Below are 16,386 nucleotides of genomic sequence, written 5' to 3' on the forward strand. Positions count from 1 at the left end.
TTTGACAAAGCAGGAAAGAACATCCAGTGGGTAAAAGACAGTCTCTTTAACAAATGGTGCTGGGAGAACTGGACAGCAACATGCAGAAGGTTGAAACTAGACCACTTTCTCACACCATTGACAAAAATAAACTCAAAATGGATAAAGGACCTGAATGTGAGACAGGAAACCATCAAAACCCTAGAGGAGAAAGCAGGAAAAGACCTCTCTGATCTAAGCCATAGCAATCTCTTACTCGACACATCCCCAAAGGCAAGGGAATTAAAAGCAAAAATGAATTACTGGGACCTTATGAAGATAAAAAGCTTCTGCACAGCAAAGGAAACAACCAACAAAACTAAAAGGCAGCCAACGGAATGGGAAAAGATATTTGCAAATGACATATCAGACAAAGGGCTAGTATCCAAAATCTATAAAGAGCTCACCAAACTCCACACCCGAAAAACAAATAACCCAGTGCAGAAATGGGCAAAAAACATGAATAGACACTTCTCTAAAGAAGACATCTGGATGGCCAACAGGCACATGAAAAGATGCTCAACGTCGCTCCTTATCAGGGAAATACAAATCAAAACCACACTCAGATACCACCTCACGCCAGTCGGAGTCGCCAAAATGAACAAATCAGGAGACTATAGATGCTGGAGAGGATGTGGAGAAACGGAAACCCTCTTGCACTGTTGGTGGGAATGCAAACTGGTGCAGCCACTCTGGAAAACAGTGTGGAGGTTCCTCAGAAAATTAAAAATAGACCTACCCTATGACCCAGCAATAGCACTGCTAGGAATTTACCCAAGGGATACAGGAGTACTGATGCATAGGGACACTTGTACCCCAATGTTTATAGCAGCACTTTCAACAATAGCCAAATTATGGAAAGAGCCTAAATGTCCATCAACGGATGAATGGATCAAGAAATTGTGGTTTATATACACAATGGAGTACTACTTGGCAATGAGAAAGAATGAAATATGGCCCTGTGTAGCAACATGGATGGAACTGGAGAGTGTGATGCTAAGTGAAATAAGCCATACAGAGAAAGACAGATACCATATGTTTTCACTCTTATGTGGATCCTGAGAAACTTAACAGAAACCCATGGGGGAGGGGAAGGAAAAAAAAAAAAAGAGGTTAGAGTGGGAGAGAGCCAAAGCATAAGAGACTGTTAAAAACTGAGAACAAACTGAGGGTTGATGGGGGGTGGGAGGGAGGGGAGGGTGGGTGATGGGTATTGAGGAGGGCACCTTTTGGGATGAGCACTGGGTGTTGTATGGAAACCACTTTGGCAATAAATTTCATATATTGAAAAAAAAAATCTTCCTCATGAAGAAAACTCTGAGTTCAGATATCTTCACTAGTGAATTCTAAAAAACTTTTTAAAGAATAAATAATACCAATTTGACATAAATTCTTCCAGAAAATTGAAGAAGACAGAACACTTTCCATATGGGCAGCATTACCCTGATAACAAAAACCAGGAGGAAATGTTACAGTATCCCTGATGACTATAGAAGAACTTGTGAAAGTATGGAGAGTAAGAAGTAACTTTGGGAGTAGTTGTGTTTCTCCACAATGAATTGGCCAAATAAATGGCTGTGCATCTATTAATAAGAATGACATAGATGTATGTGCATGACACAAATAGATGTCCGTGATATGTTATCAGGTGAAAAAACCAAGTTGTACAGTACTATATGCGGGACAGTGTTATTTTGGCTTTTATTTTGGGGGTCTGGGTGTATGTGTGTGTGTGCCCACAGGACTTTGATGAAGTGGTACACATTAATGTGGGGCAGTAGAGTCGTGAAGACACCGGAATAATTTTGCGTTAGTTGTAAATACCTGCTGCACTGAGTGTTTCAACTGTCAACCACCTACCCCACTATCCCAGCTCCTTCCAGCCCCTGTCTTCCCAGCCACTAAAGGAATAATACTTGGCAGTTCTCTAGAATTTTCCTCCTGAGCTCATTCTTACAGGTGAAGGTCCATGCTTTAAGAGTTGTTAAATATTTTTAATAAAACCCTTGTCTGTATGTTAGAATGTGTATATAGAATCTTTTGAAGAGTATTTACTAAGTATTAATATTATTTTGGGTGAGGGTGGTGAATAAGGGTTAGATGAGAATATTCAGTTTGAACATAACATTGTTTGTTTGTTTGTTTGTTTAACTAAAAGCCTATATTCCATTTGTGATCAGCAAAACAATATTGCATTTAAAACAAGCCATAATTCAACTGCATTTTTAAGATTTATGAAAACTAAAATTCTGGTAACCTCCAGTGTGGACAAATGGGGAGTGTCATTGTACAGAATGTAACTTTGTACAATCTTTTTGAAGATTTGTTTTGGCAGTATCTATTACATTTCCTAAATGCACATATCAGCTGATCCAGTGGTCCGATTTCTGGGGACTTGTTTTTTGGAAGTAATGTCATAAGTACCTAAAGACTGATGAAAAAGGATAATGATTTTAGAATTGTTTATAAGAGCAAGTCATTGGCAACACACCTGAATCTTCATCAGTAGGGGAAATGAACGCACTGGGCAGAATAAAATGAGAGGATGTGTTGAGACCAGTAGATTAGTAAGTGATGTATGAATAAGATGGACTAAAGTAGAGAGGAATACATTACTGATATGACACAGCTGCACACCCAAAATATATATTGAGTTGAAAGAAGCCTCACACACAAAAAATATGCATATTAAGAATCCATTTGTATGAAAACCAAGAATCAGTAAAACTAATTTAAAAGTAGTTCCAAATGAGAAATGGAAAATGACTTTGTAAGGACAGTCCTGTAAAGACATCCATGATACAAAACAACAACAACAACAACAACAACAACAACAACAACAACAACAAAACCCACACATCGATATGGTAAAGTTGCAGACAGATTGTGTAGCATCATTTAAATCTTTGAAAGATTCCACAAGCCAAAAAACAAATGTCTCTGTCTCTGTATATATGCACCCACCCACTGACACATATACAAGGTGGGATTGTGAATGATTTTTTTTTTCTTTTTGGTGTGTGTTCAGCACTTTTCAAATTAAAAAAATTACATGCTAAGAGGGGGAAAGGAAAAGGAAGCAAGGGGGGAAAAAAGGAAGAAAGGAAAAATACAAGAAATAATTAATACAAAACAGGTGATAAAGATGGAAAACAAAGGAGACTCTTTTTTAAGTTTATTTATTTTATTTGTGTGTGTGTGTGTGTGTGAGAGAGAGAGAGAGAGAGAGAGAGAGGAAGCACAAGCCAAGGGAGGGGCAGAAAGGGAAAGAGAGAGAGAATCCCAAGCAGCCTCCATACCACCAGCACAGAGCCAGAGCCCTACGTGGAGCTCGAACTCACAGACTGTGAGATCATGACCTGAGCCGAAATCAAGAGTCAGACGTTTAACCAACTGTGCCACCCAGGTGTCCCAACAAAGGAGACTTTTAAGCAGAAGAAGAAAAATAAGAGAAATATATGTGGAAATGGCTAAAAAGAAACAGCTACAAATTCAGGAAAGTTTCCCATAGCAAGTTTGCAATAATAAGGAAACTGATGAGCCCTGGAAAGAGCAGATCTTAGAGTGGACTACCATTTTTTGGGCTGTGGTGCAGGCAGAAAGATGGTTTTGATACATTAACTTGATTTAGCTTAGAAAATCTGTCCATTCACTGCTCGTGGCTCACCATTTGTTGTCTGGGGGGCCCTACCGTTGCTGAATAGAAGTGTCTAGGAGTGTATGTGGTATGTATGAGAGATAGGACCACAAGCAAGTAGGAAGATAATTTTCTCTGCTGCTGAACTTCTAGGAGGTAGGCTCCACTGCTTTAAAAGTACATCTCCTCCAAAAGCCTCTAGTGCCAAAAACCCTATCCTCAAAATATCCAGCTCTGGGGCGCCTGGGTGGCTCAGTTGGTCAAGCGTCCGACTTCGGCTCAGGTCATGATCTCACGGTCCGTGAGTTCGAGCCCCGCGTCGGGCTCTGTGCTGACAGCTCAGAGCCTGGAGCCTGCTTCGGATTCTGTGTCTCCCTCTCTCTCTGACCCTCCCCTGTTCATGCTCTGTCTCTCTCTGTCTCAAAAATAAATAAACATTAAAAAAAAAAAGTTTAAGATATCCAGCTCATTAGTCTGGTGTGAGAAACAAAAAAAAACTGTGTTCTTTTCTCTGTTTTAGATTCAATTGACCTACAGAAAGCAAAGGAACATAATCAGAGACTGGATGAAGAAATTCTGGCTTTAAGAAATCGGGTTCGATCACTTGACTCAGAAAAAAAAGTGCTTGGAGAAGTAGTAAGTTGTTGAATGTCATTTGTTCTTAGAATTTATTTAAATGTGTATAAAATAACAATCAGCAGTTAGAGCAACATACATCTGTATTACCTATATATATGATTGTATATATATATATATATATATATATATATATATATATAGTCATTAATGAGGACTGATACTGGCGGCTATAGCATCCCAGATAGATGCCATACCGTGACTTAGATGACCTATCAGTATTTATATTTTATACATTTTAGCTGCCTGTGCTAAACAGTAATGTGACTGCTCTTATGTCAGTTTAGGACCTTTTTAATAAGGATTTAGATATCAGTTTACACTTAATTTAGCAAATAGAAATTATTATTCTATTATATTGGATAAATTTGAGTTGTGGCACATTGTTGAATTATTTCTTTTTAGTAATGTATTGATTTTTTTAATTTTTAGTTTTTTTAATGTTTATTTATTTTTGAGAGAGACAGAGACAGAGCGTGAATGGGGAGGGGCAGAGAGAGGGAGACACAGAATCTGAAATAGGCTCCAGGCTCTGAGCTGTCAGCACAGAGCCCAATGAAGGGCTCAAACTCACCAACTGTGAGATCATGACCTGAGCTGAAGTTGGATGCTCAACCTACTGAGCCACCCAGGAGCCCCTGTATTTATTGATTTTTACTATGGACTTCTAAGTTCTGGATATATGCCTCTTCAATTTTAGTTTATATTCATTTTACAGTCATATCTCTAGTGTCTCACACAACAGCCCACATAAACTAAGTGCTCAAGTAATTTTGTTGCAAGAATGAATAAATACCCAAGAGGATGGCTATTATCAAAACAACAGAAAACAAAAAATGTTGACAGTAATATGGAGAAATTGGAGCCCTTGTGCATTGTTATTGAGAATGAAAAATAGTATTGCAGTGACTATAGAAAACAGCATGGCACTTTCTTTAAAAACTAAATGTAGAATTACCATGTGATTGAGCAATTCTGCTTCTGAGTATATACCCAAAGAATTGAAAGCAGGGACTTGAACAGATTTGCACACTCATGTCACAGCAGTGTTATCCACAGCATCCAAAAGGTTGAAGCAATGCAAGTGTCCCTTGATGGATGAATAGATAAACAAAATGTGGCACATACATTTAGAATATATAGATAAACAAAATGGAATATTACTCAGCCCGAAGGGCATTCTGACCTGTGCTACAACAGGGATGAAACTTGAAGACATTATGTTAATTAAAATGTTAGTCACAAAAGGACAAATAGTGTATGATTCCCTTTACATGAGGTACCTAGAGTAGCAAAATCACAGAGACGGAAAATAGAATGGTGGTTGCCAGGGGCTGCGGGGAGGGGGGGGGGGAGAGGGACAGAATAGGGAGTTCTTATCTAATGGGTAAAGAGTTTCAGTTTTGGAAAATGAAAAGAATTGTGAAGACTGATGATGGTGATGGTTACATAATAATGTGAATGTACTTAATAGTACTGAACTGTGTGCTTAAAAATGGTCAACATGGTAGGGACGCCCATGTGGCTCAGTTGGTTGAGCGTCCAACTCTTGATTTCGGCTCAGGTCATGATCTCACTGTTCATGGGACTGAGCCCCAAATCAGGCACTATGTTGACAGTGTGGAGCCTGCTTGGGATTCTCTCTCTCCTTCTCTCTCTGCCCCTCTCCTATTCATGCTGTCTCATGCTCTCTCTCTCAAAATAAATAAATAAAACTTTTTTGGGGCGCCTGGGTGGCTCAGTCGGTTGAGCGTCCGACTTCAGCTCAGGTCACGATCTCGCGGTCCGTGAGTTCAAGCCCCGCGTCGGGCTCTGGGCTGATGGCTCAGAGCCTGGAGCCTGCTTCCGATTCTGTGTCTCCCTCTCTCTCTGCCCCTCCCCCGTTCATGCTCTGTCTCTCTCTGTCTCAAAAATAAATAAAAACGTTAAAAAAAATTTTTTTAAATAAAAAAATAAAAATAAAAATAAAAAAACTTTTTTAAAAAGGTCAACATGGTAAATTTTGTGTTACGTAGGTTTTATCATAATTTTTAAATGTAATCATAAGCCTGAATAAACAATGACTGTTCAAGTTGTCTTAGTCTTTGTAAATTTATATATTTAATACTGACATATACTTATATGTTTAATACATGCATGTACATATGTACATCTGCATTATAAAATTCAAGAAGGGTACATCCCACACAGTGTTGTTTCTGGAAAGGGAAAAGGGATTGTGGGGTAAGGTTATGATAGGATAATATCATTTTTTTTAAGTTTATTCATTTTGAGATGGAGCGTGTGAGTGGGGGAAGGGCAGAGAGAATGGGAGACAGAGAACCCCAAGCAGGCTCTGCACTGTCAGTACAGAGCCCGACTCAGGGCTCGAGCTCAAGAACCATGAGATCATGACCTGAGCCAAGATCAAGAGTCAGAAGCTTAACCCACTGAGCCACTTTTTACTCTATAAACCTATGTGTGTTAGTTGGATTTTTTTCGTGAAGAATGTATTCATGTATTACTAGTACCTTTTAATAGCAAAGCAAACCCCCTCCCCAACCCCATACTCTCATATTTAAAATACTTTTGTATTTAAGGTTGAAAGGCTCAAAGGAAAGATTCATGAATCTCGAGAGAATAAGCAACTTGGAAACCACTCCCCTGGGAAAACTGTGGGTGCTGAACAGAGAGAACAGGTATTTGAAAGTCTATTCTTTCTGGTTTCATATTTTGAAGTGAGTCCCATTTTTGCAAAGTATACCAGAGCGATTGGTGCTGATCATTTATTACTCTCCTCTTATTGCCTCTTTTTCTATTGCTCAGCCAATTAGAGTGGAGGAAGAAATTGGGGTGCAGAGGATGTGTTTCTGTTCACTTCTTCCCCACAGTGTGAAGAAAGGGATGGATTATTTCTTTTAAAGAAAAGAGGAAAGGAATCTTACAAAGAGACAACCAATTTGAGCATTTTTAATCATCACAATGAAGTTGATTTATAGAATCAACCAATGGTGGGAGAGGGGGTAGTTGGAGCCACACTTAAAGTAATAAACCGGGGTAGAGAACGAGAAAGGCCTAGACGCCATGTACAGTGTCTAGTCTTTTCAGTGTGATCGGCATCTGAAGCGGTGGACAAAGTGATCGACTTTAGGGCTGGAATGAAGCAGGAGCCAGTATGTGTTAGATAGGGCTGTTTCAGACACTCAGGGCAAGGAGCTAGACTGCTTTGGGGGGCTTTCCTCTTATATACTTAAGATGAGTGACATCCCTTGTTGCTGAGGGGTCTCATTCATGAGAGCTGTTTTTATTGTAGTTCCCTGGGCCCTATAGCCCAGACCTCTTAGGTATCATGGAAACTACAGCTACAGAATTTCTTGGCTCTGACCCAAGGAGTTAGTGTCCTTTCTTGTCTTCCAAAACCCTTTTCCATATAAGCAGTACATTTTTGTAGGAAAGAAAGGAAGAAAAGCAGGGAATGAGGAGTGGAGGAAAGAAAAGAAGGAATTTACAATCAAGACTGCAGTAACTTTTACCAAAATCATTCCCCAAACACTCAGTAGGGCTCTAGTTACAAGCAAGTTGATTATTAATAACTATTTTGATTAGTTTCTTATTTATCCTTCCAGTATGTCTTTATGCAAATGTAAGAAATTTGAATATTTACTCAGATTTCCTCCTTTCCTGATTTCTTTTTCTTTTTACTTCTGTATCATACAAAAGAGAGATCCTTCTGTATCATACAAAAAAAGTCTTCCTCATTCTTTTTTTTTTTTAATTTTTCTTAACATTTATTTATTTTTGAAAGACAGAGAGAGACAGTGCATGAGCAGGGGAGGGGGAGAGAGAGGGGGAGGGAGACACAGAATCCAAAGCAGGCTCCAGTATCTGAGCTGTTTGTTAGCACAGAGCCCAGCGCGGGGCTTGAACTCACGAATTGCAAGACGATGACCTGAGCTGAAGTCAGACGCTCAACCAACTGAGCCACCCAGGTGCCCCAAGTTTTCTTCATTCTTTAGAGCAGTGTAGCTTTCTATTGTGTGGATGTACTACATTTAACCAGTCTCCTCTGATGAACACTTGGGTTGTTTCTAGTCTTTTGCACATGTATGCAGGTGTTTCTGTAGGATAGAGTCGCAGAAATGGGATTATGGGATTAGAGATTAGATACATCTGTGATTTGGGTAGATATTGCCCGATATCCCTCAGAGAGAATTATACCAGTTTCCTCTCCCTCAGCAAGGCATGTGAAAACCACTTTGGTAAAAAATTCACCAACTGAATATATTGTCAAAATTTTGTGTTTTTACTAAATGAGAGCTGAGAATGGGTATCCAAATGTAGTTTTCATGTTTATTTATCTATTTACAGTAAGACTGAGCATTTTTCATATGTTTAAAAGTTATTTGTATTTCTTTTCTAAAATAGCTTGATTGAAATACCTAATACAATACAGACATACATATTTTAAGAGTTGAGTTCAATGAGATTTGACAGGTGCATACACCTGTATAACCACAACCGACCACTGCAATCAAGAAAGAAAACACATTCGTTAGCCTAACATATTCATTAGCTCCCTCCCCCTTTGCCATCACACCCCTCCCTGCCCTGTCCCCACTCCACCACTTCCTGTTATAATACGTTTTCAGAATTTCTAATAAATAGAATCATCTGGTATATACTCTTTTGTGTTTGGCTTCTTTCACTTGAAATGATGCTTTTGAGATTTATCCACGTTGCTGCCTGTGTCAAGAGTTCATTTTTTATATTGCTGAGTAATATCCCTGTATGTGGATATACCATAAACTGTCTACCCACTGGTTGATAGAACATTCAGATTATTTTCAGGTTTTGACTGTTATAAAATAAAGCTGTCACTAGTATCCTCATGCCAGGTTTTGTTTTTTTTTTCATCTTGGATAAATACCTAGTAGTGGAATTATCAAGTCATAGAGTCAGTGCATGTTTAACTGTATGAAAAACTGCCAGACTGCTTTCCAAAGTAGTGGTACTAGTTTACATTCCCATTGACGATGGTATGGAAGTTTCAGTTGCTTCCTCATCTTCAACAACATTGTTATTGTCAGTCTTGTGAATTCTAGACATTCTAGTGAACACGTAATGGTATCTCACGGTGCTTTTAATTTGACTTTTGAGAGTATCTAATGACAATGAGTATGTTTTGATGTGTTTATTGGCCATTAGTGTATGTTCTTTTATGAAACCTCTGTTCAAATATTTTGCTCGTTTTTAATTCAGGTATTTATATTAAGTTGTAGGAATTCTTTCTATTTTTTGGATAACTGTCCTTCATTAGATAGATGTATTTTAAATATTTTCTCTCAGTCTGTGGCTTGTCTTTTCGTCTTTTAAAACAGTGTTTTATGAAGAGTAGTTGTTTTAAAATTTTGATGGATCCCAATTCATCAAATTTTTCTTTTATCATTTTATGATAGGACATAAAAGCCATCTAAGAACCAAGGACACAAAATATTTCTCCTCTCTTTTCTTCTAAAGGTTTTATAGTTTGAGCTTCTACATTTAGATTTATGATCCATCAGAGATAATTTTTGTATGTAGTGTGATGTAAGGGTTGAGGTTCATTTATTTCCAAATGTATATCCAATTATTCCAGAACCATTTATTGGAAAGAGTGTTATTTCCTTATCAAATTACTTTGGCTCCTTTAGCAAAAATTAGTTATACAGCTCAGTTTCTGGACTCTATTCTGTTCCATTAATCTACGTTTATTCTTAAATAATGCCATGCTGTTGTTTTATTGTAAGTCTTAAAATCAGAAAGAAAACCTTTCCAACTCTGTTTTTCTTTTTTAAAATTGTTTAGACTGTTCTAGGTCCTTTGCATTCCCATATATATTTTATTTTTTAATGTGTATTTATTTATTTTTGAGAGAGAGAGCAAACATGAGCAGGAGAGGGGCAGAGAGAGGGGGAGAGAGAGAATCCTAAGCAGGCTCTGCACTGTAGCAGGCTCTGCGCTGACGGTGCAGAGCTCAACGCAGGGCTCAAACTCACAAACCATGAGGTCATGACTTGAGCTGAAATCAAGAGTAGGAAACTTAACCGACTGAGCCACCCAGGTACTCCCCTATATACATTTTAGAATGAGCTTGTCAGTTTTGACAAAAATGCCATGTAGGATTTTGATTGGAATGGCATTGAATGTTCAGATCAACTGAGGAAGAATTTATATTTTAACAACATTGTGTCCACCAATGTGTTAACATGGTCTATATCTTTCCATTTATTTGGGTCTTTAATTTGTCTCAGCAATGTTTTGTAGTTTTCAGCACACAGTTCTTACCTATGTAGAATTACATTTATTCTTTAAAAAAAATGGAAGTATAATTTACATTGCCATAAAATTCACCCTTTTAAAGTGTACAGTGCAGTGAATTTTAGTATACTCACAAAGTTATGCAATTATCACTACTGTCTAATTTCAGAACATTTTTATCTCCCCCAAAGAAACCCCATATCCATTAGTAGTCATTCTCCATTCCCTTAGCCCCCAGCCTCTTGGCAACTACTGATTTACTTTTTGTCTCTAAGAATTTGCCTATCCGGGTACATTTCATGCAAATGGAATCATAAAATATGTGGTCTTCTGCATCTGGCTTCTTTCACCTTAGCATAATATTTTCAAGACTCAAGCCTATCATAGCATAGGTAAGTGCTTTATCTCTTTTTTGTGGCTAAATAATATTTCATTGCATGGATTATACCACATTTTGTTTTTCCATTCGTCAGTTGAGGGGCATTTGGTAGTTCCCACTTTGTGGCTATTTTGAATAATGCAAACTTTTTGTGTGGACATGTTTTCATTTCTTTTGGGTATGTACTTAGGAGTGAAATTGCTAGGTCATATGTTAACTCTCTGTTTACCCTTTTGAAGAAATGCCAGGCTGTTTTCCAAAGCAGTTGTTCCATATAATATTCCCATCAGCAGTGTATAAGAATTCCAGCTTCCCCACATCTTCACCAATATTTGTTATAGTCTTATCTTTTTTATTATAGCTATCCTAGTGGGTGTGAAGTAGGATCTTAATGTAATTTTGATTTGTGTTTCCTGTGTAATCTTGAACATCTTTTCTTACGCTTATTGGCCATTTGTATATCTTCTTTAGAAAATGTCTATTCATGGGGTGACTCAGTGGCTCAGTCTTTTAAGCATCCAACTCTTCACTTCAGCTCAGGTCATGATCTCATGCTTTGTGGGATCATGCCCATGTTGGGCTCTGTGCTGACAGGGTGGAGCCTGCTTGGGATTCTCTCTCTCCCTCATTCTCTGCCTCTCCCCTGCTCACATGTGTGTGTGTGCGCACTCACACGTACTCACGCATGCACACATGCGAGCGAGCTCTCTCTCAAGATAAATAAATAAAGGGGTGCCTGGGTGGCTCAGTCGGTTGAGCGTCCGACTTTGGCTCAGGTCATGATCTCACTGCTCGTGAGTTCGAGCCCTGCATTGGGTCCTGTGCTGACAGCTCAGAGCCTGGAGCCCGTTTCAGATTCTGTGTCTCCCTCTCGCTCTGCCCCTTCCCTGCTCATGCTCTGTCTCTCTATGTCTCTCAAAAATGAATAAACGTTAAAAAAAATTTTTTTAAGATAAATAAGCATTAAAAAAAGAAAATGCCTATTCATATTCTTTGCCAGTTTTAATGGAGTTGTCTTTTTATTGCAAGAGCTCTTTATATACTCTATTTATTATCTCTGTCATGGACTGAATTGTGCCTCCATTGAAATATGTTGAAGTCCTAACCCCCAGTACCTGTGAACACGACCTCATTTGGATACAGGGTCTTTGCAAATGCAGTAAAGTTAAGATGAGGTCATTAGGATGGGCCCTAATCCAATATGACCGGCGTACCTGTGAGAAGAGGAAATGCTATGTGAAGACAGAGACACACAGGGAGTGCCATGTGATGACAGATGGAGAGATTGGAGGGATGCAGGTACAAGCCAAGACATGCCAAGGATTGACAGCCACCACCAGAAGCTAGAAGAGGCAAGGAAAGATTCTACCCAGAGTCTCAAAGGGAACATTGCTTTGATAATAGCTTGACTTCAGAGTTCCAGCCTCCAGAGTGATGAGGAATAAATTTCTGTCGTTTTAAGCTACCCAGTTTGTGGTACTTTGTTATGGCAGCCCGCAGAAACTCGTTGACATTTTGGTACCAAAAAGTGAGGTACCTTCTATAACAAATAGCTAAAACAGTAGAAGTGGCTTTGTACTTGTATTACATGTGGAAGCTGGAGTAATGTTGGGGTGCTAGATAGAAAAAGCTTAAATTGCCTTGAAGGGATTGTTGGTATAAATACAGACTTAAAGGTGATTCTGGTGAGAGTTCATGAAGAAGTGAGACTATAGGGAAAGCGTCTGTCTCTCGGAGAATATGTAGATTGCCATGATCGGAATGTTGCTTAGAAGCATGAACTTTGAAGCTGCTTCTGGTGAGGCCTCAGAGAGCAGTGAGGAACATGCCCTATTTGGCTCTGAAGAAGAGATGATCCTTGTTATAAAGTAGCAGAGAACGTAGTTGAATTATGTTTTGCCACTGAGTGGAAAGTAGAACCTGGAAGTGGTGAACTTGGATATTTAACTGTGGTGATTTCTGAACAAAATGTATAAGGTGTGGCCTGTTTTCACCGTGATGCTTATGGCACAATATGAGAGGAAAGAGATAAATTGAATGAACTTCAATAAAAAAGAACAACACTCAATGTTATAAATCCTATAATATATTGTTAATTATTTTTGCTTAAGCCTTTTAAGGGGAAAACAAAAGTATTTCGTATTTAACCACATACTGACCACTTCTAGAGTTCACCATTGCTTTGCATAGATCCAAGTTTCTACCTGGTACCATACTTCTTTAGCCTAAAGACCATGATTCAACATTTCTCCTGGTATAGATCTACTAGTGATCAACTTTTTGTTTTTTTTTCCCTTTTGTCTGCAAAAGTCTTTGTTCTACTTTTGTTTTTCAAAAATGTCTGTTACTGTGATAAAATACACATAACTATTTTTAAGTGTACAGTTCAGTGATAGTAAGCACATTCACAATGTTGTGCAGCTATTACTAACATCTACGTCCAGAACTCCCTTCATCTTGCAAACCTGAAACTGTGTATTCATTAACCAATAATTCCCTCTTCTGCCCTTCCTCCCAGCCCCTGGTAACCGCCATTCTATTTTCTGTCTCTATGATTTCGACTACTCTAGGTACCTCAAATAAGGGGAATCATATTCACTATTTTTCCTTTGGTGACTCACATTTCAATTAGCATATCTTCCAAGTTTCATCCCTGTTGTACCACATGTCAGAATGCCCTTCCTATTTCAGGCTGAAATTCCATTGTATTGCCACATTTTGTTTATCTATTCATCCATCAAGGGACACTTGAGCTGCTTCAACCTTTGGGCTGTTGTGGATAACACTGCGATGAACACAAGTGTGCACATATCCATTCAAGTCCCTGCTTTCAATTCTTTGGGGTATATACCTTGATGTGGAATTGCTGGATTATAGTAACTGGCTTTCATTTTGTTGAAGAACCATCATACCATTTTCCACCGTTTACTTTCTCACTAACAGTTTCACAAGGGTTCCAATTTCTCTATATCACCTTCAACAACACCTATTTTCTGTGGTTTTGGTGGTAGCTATCCTAATGAATACAGGGTAGTTTCTCATTGTGGTTTGAGTTGCATTTACCTAATAATTAATGATGTTAAACATCTTTTCATGTGTTTATTGATCAATCATATGTCATCATTGGAGAAATATCTATTCAAGTCCTTTGAGTATTTTAAAATCAGGTTGTTGTTATGTTGTTGAGTTTTGGGAGCTCTTTATATTTTCTGCTTATATCAATCCCTTATCAGATATATAATTGCAAATATTTTTCCATTCCATAGGTTGGAATCTGTGTTTTCATTTCATTTCATCTGTGTTGATGCACAAAAAATTCTAAATTTCATGGTCAGTTTGTCTATTTTTTCTTTTATTGCCTGTGCCTTTGATGTCATATCCAAGAAATCATTGCCAAATTTAATGTTATAAAGCCTTTTGCATGTTTTCTTCTATGAGCTTTATAGTTTTACATCTTATATTTAAATCTTTGATTCATTTTTAGTTAATTTTTATATATGCTGTTAGGATACAACTTCATTCTTTTTGTAAATGGATGTCCAATTTTTTCAGCATCATTTGTTGAAAAGACTGGTCTTTTCCCATTGAGTGGTCTTGGCGCATTTGTCAAAAATCATTTGACCATATCGGGACATCTGGGTGGCTCAGTCAGTTGAGCGACTGACTTCAGCTCAGGTCATGATCTCACAGTCTGAGTTCGAGCCCCGCATCGGGCTCTATGCTGACAGCTCAGGGTCTGGAGCCTGCTTCGGATTCTGTGTCTCCCTCTCTCTCTGCCCCTCCCCTGCTCATGCTCTGTCTGTCTCTCTCTCTCTGTCAAAAGTAAATAAACATTAAAAAAAATCATTTGACCATATACATGCAGGTTTATTTTGGGGCTCTGTATTCTGTTCCATTGGCCTATATGTCTGTATTTATGCCTGTACCACACTGTTTTGACTACTCTGGCTTTGTACTAAATTTTTAAGACATGTTTATTTTGAGTGAGAGAGAGAGAGAGAGAGAGTGCATGCTCATGCGCATGTGAGCGGGGGAGGGGCAGAGAGCGAGAGAGAGAGAGAGAGAGAGAGAGAGCGAGAGAGAGAGAATCCCAAGCAGGCTCCATGCTGTCAGCACAGAGCTCCAGCACAAAGCATCATGGGGCTCAGTCCCACAAACTGTGAGATCATGACCTGAACAGAAATCAAGAGTTGGACCCTTAACTGACTGAGCCACCCAGGCACCCTGCATATTTTAAAATCAGGAAGTATAAGTCCTGAAGCTTTGTTCTTCTTTTTCAAGATGGTTTTAGCTGTTCAGCATCCCTTGAAATTCCATATGAATTTTAAGATGGGTTTTTCTATTTCTGCAAAAAAAAAAAAATGTCATTGGGATTCTGATAGAGACTGCATTGAATCTTCAGATTGCTTTAGATAGTATTGACATCTTAATAATATTAAGTCTTCCAATCCATGAACATGGAATGTGTTTCCATTACTTTCTCTTCTTTAATTTTTTTCAGCAATGATTTCTAGTTTTTATTGTACAAGTCTTTCACCTCCTTGGTTAAATTAATTCCTAACTATTTTTTTGATGCTACTATAAATAGAAGTGTTTTTGTAATTCCCTTTTCAGATTGCTCATTGCTACCATGTAGAAGTGTGACTGAGTTTTGTGTGTTGACTATGTGTCTTGCTGCTTGGCTAAATTCATTTATTAAGTCTAACTGTGGAATCTTTAAGGTTTCCTACATATAAGATTATATCATCTGCAAACAGAGATAATTTTGCTTCTTCTTCTCCAGTTTGGACGTCTTTTATTTATTTTTTTCTTGCTTAATTGCTCTGGCTAGAATTTCCAATACTATGTTGAATAGAAATGGTGAAAGTTTGTTCCTGATCTTACAGGGAAAGCTTTCAGTCTTTGACCATTGAATATGATGTTCACCGTGGGTTTCTTATAAATCTTTATTATGTTGAGATAGTTTTCTTCTTTTCCTAGATTATTTTGTGGTTTGTTGTCATTGTTGTTGTTGTTTTAAGTAGGATCTATGCCAAGCATGGAGCCCAATGCAGGGTTTGAACTCACAACCCTGAGATCAAGACCTAACCGAAAATCAAGAGTCAGACACTTAACCAACTGAGGCATCCAGGCGCCCCTCTTTAATGTTTTTTTAATCATGAAACGGTGTTGAATCCTGTCAAATGCTTTTTCTGCACCAATTAGATGATCATGTCAATGTTCCTTCATACTTTTAATGTGGTGTATCACAATGATTAATTTCTGTATATTGAACCATACTTACATTTCAGGAATAGATCTCACTTGGTTATGGTGTATATCCTTTCTAACATGATGTTAAATTCATTTTGATAATATTTTTTGAGGATTTTTACATCAATTCTCATAAAGGATATTGGTCTGTAGTTTTTTCTTCCTTATAGTATCTTTGTCTGGCTTT

General features: G+C 38.2%; 1 protein-coding gene across 1 annotated transcript in view; it reads left to right on the top strand.

Moving 5' to 3' along the window:
• The window catches only part of CCDC30 (coiled-coil domain containing 30), a 125,940-nt gene that overhangs the window by 27,338 nt on the left and 82,216 nt on the right, over positions 1 to 16,386 (top strand). The window contains exons 9-10 of the mRNA XM_042996827.1: positions 4,176 to 4,291; positions 6,871 to 6,969. Coding sequence (XP_042852761.1) covers positions 4,176 to 4,291; positions 6,871 to 6,969 — 215 coding nt within the window. The remainder of the gene's footprint in view (positions 1 to 4,175; positions 4,292 to 6,870; positions 6,970 to 16,386) is intronic.

This window comes from Panthera tigris, chromosome C1 (assembly GCF_018350195.1).
Source record: "Panthera tigris isolate Pti1 chromosome C1, P.tigris_Pti1_mat1.1, whole genome shotgun sequence".
Classification (NCBI taxonomy): Eukaryota; Metazoa; Chordata; class Mammalia; order Carnivora; family Felidae; genus Panthera; species Panthera tigris.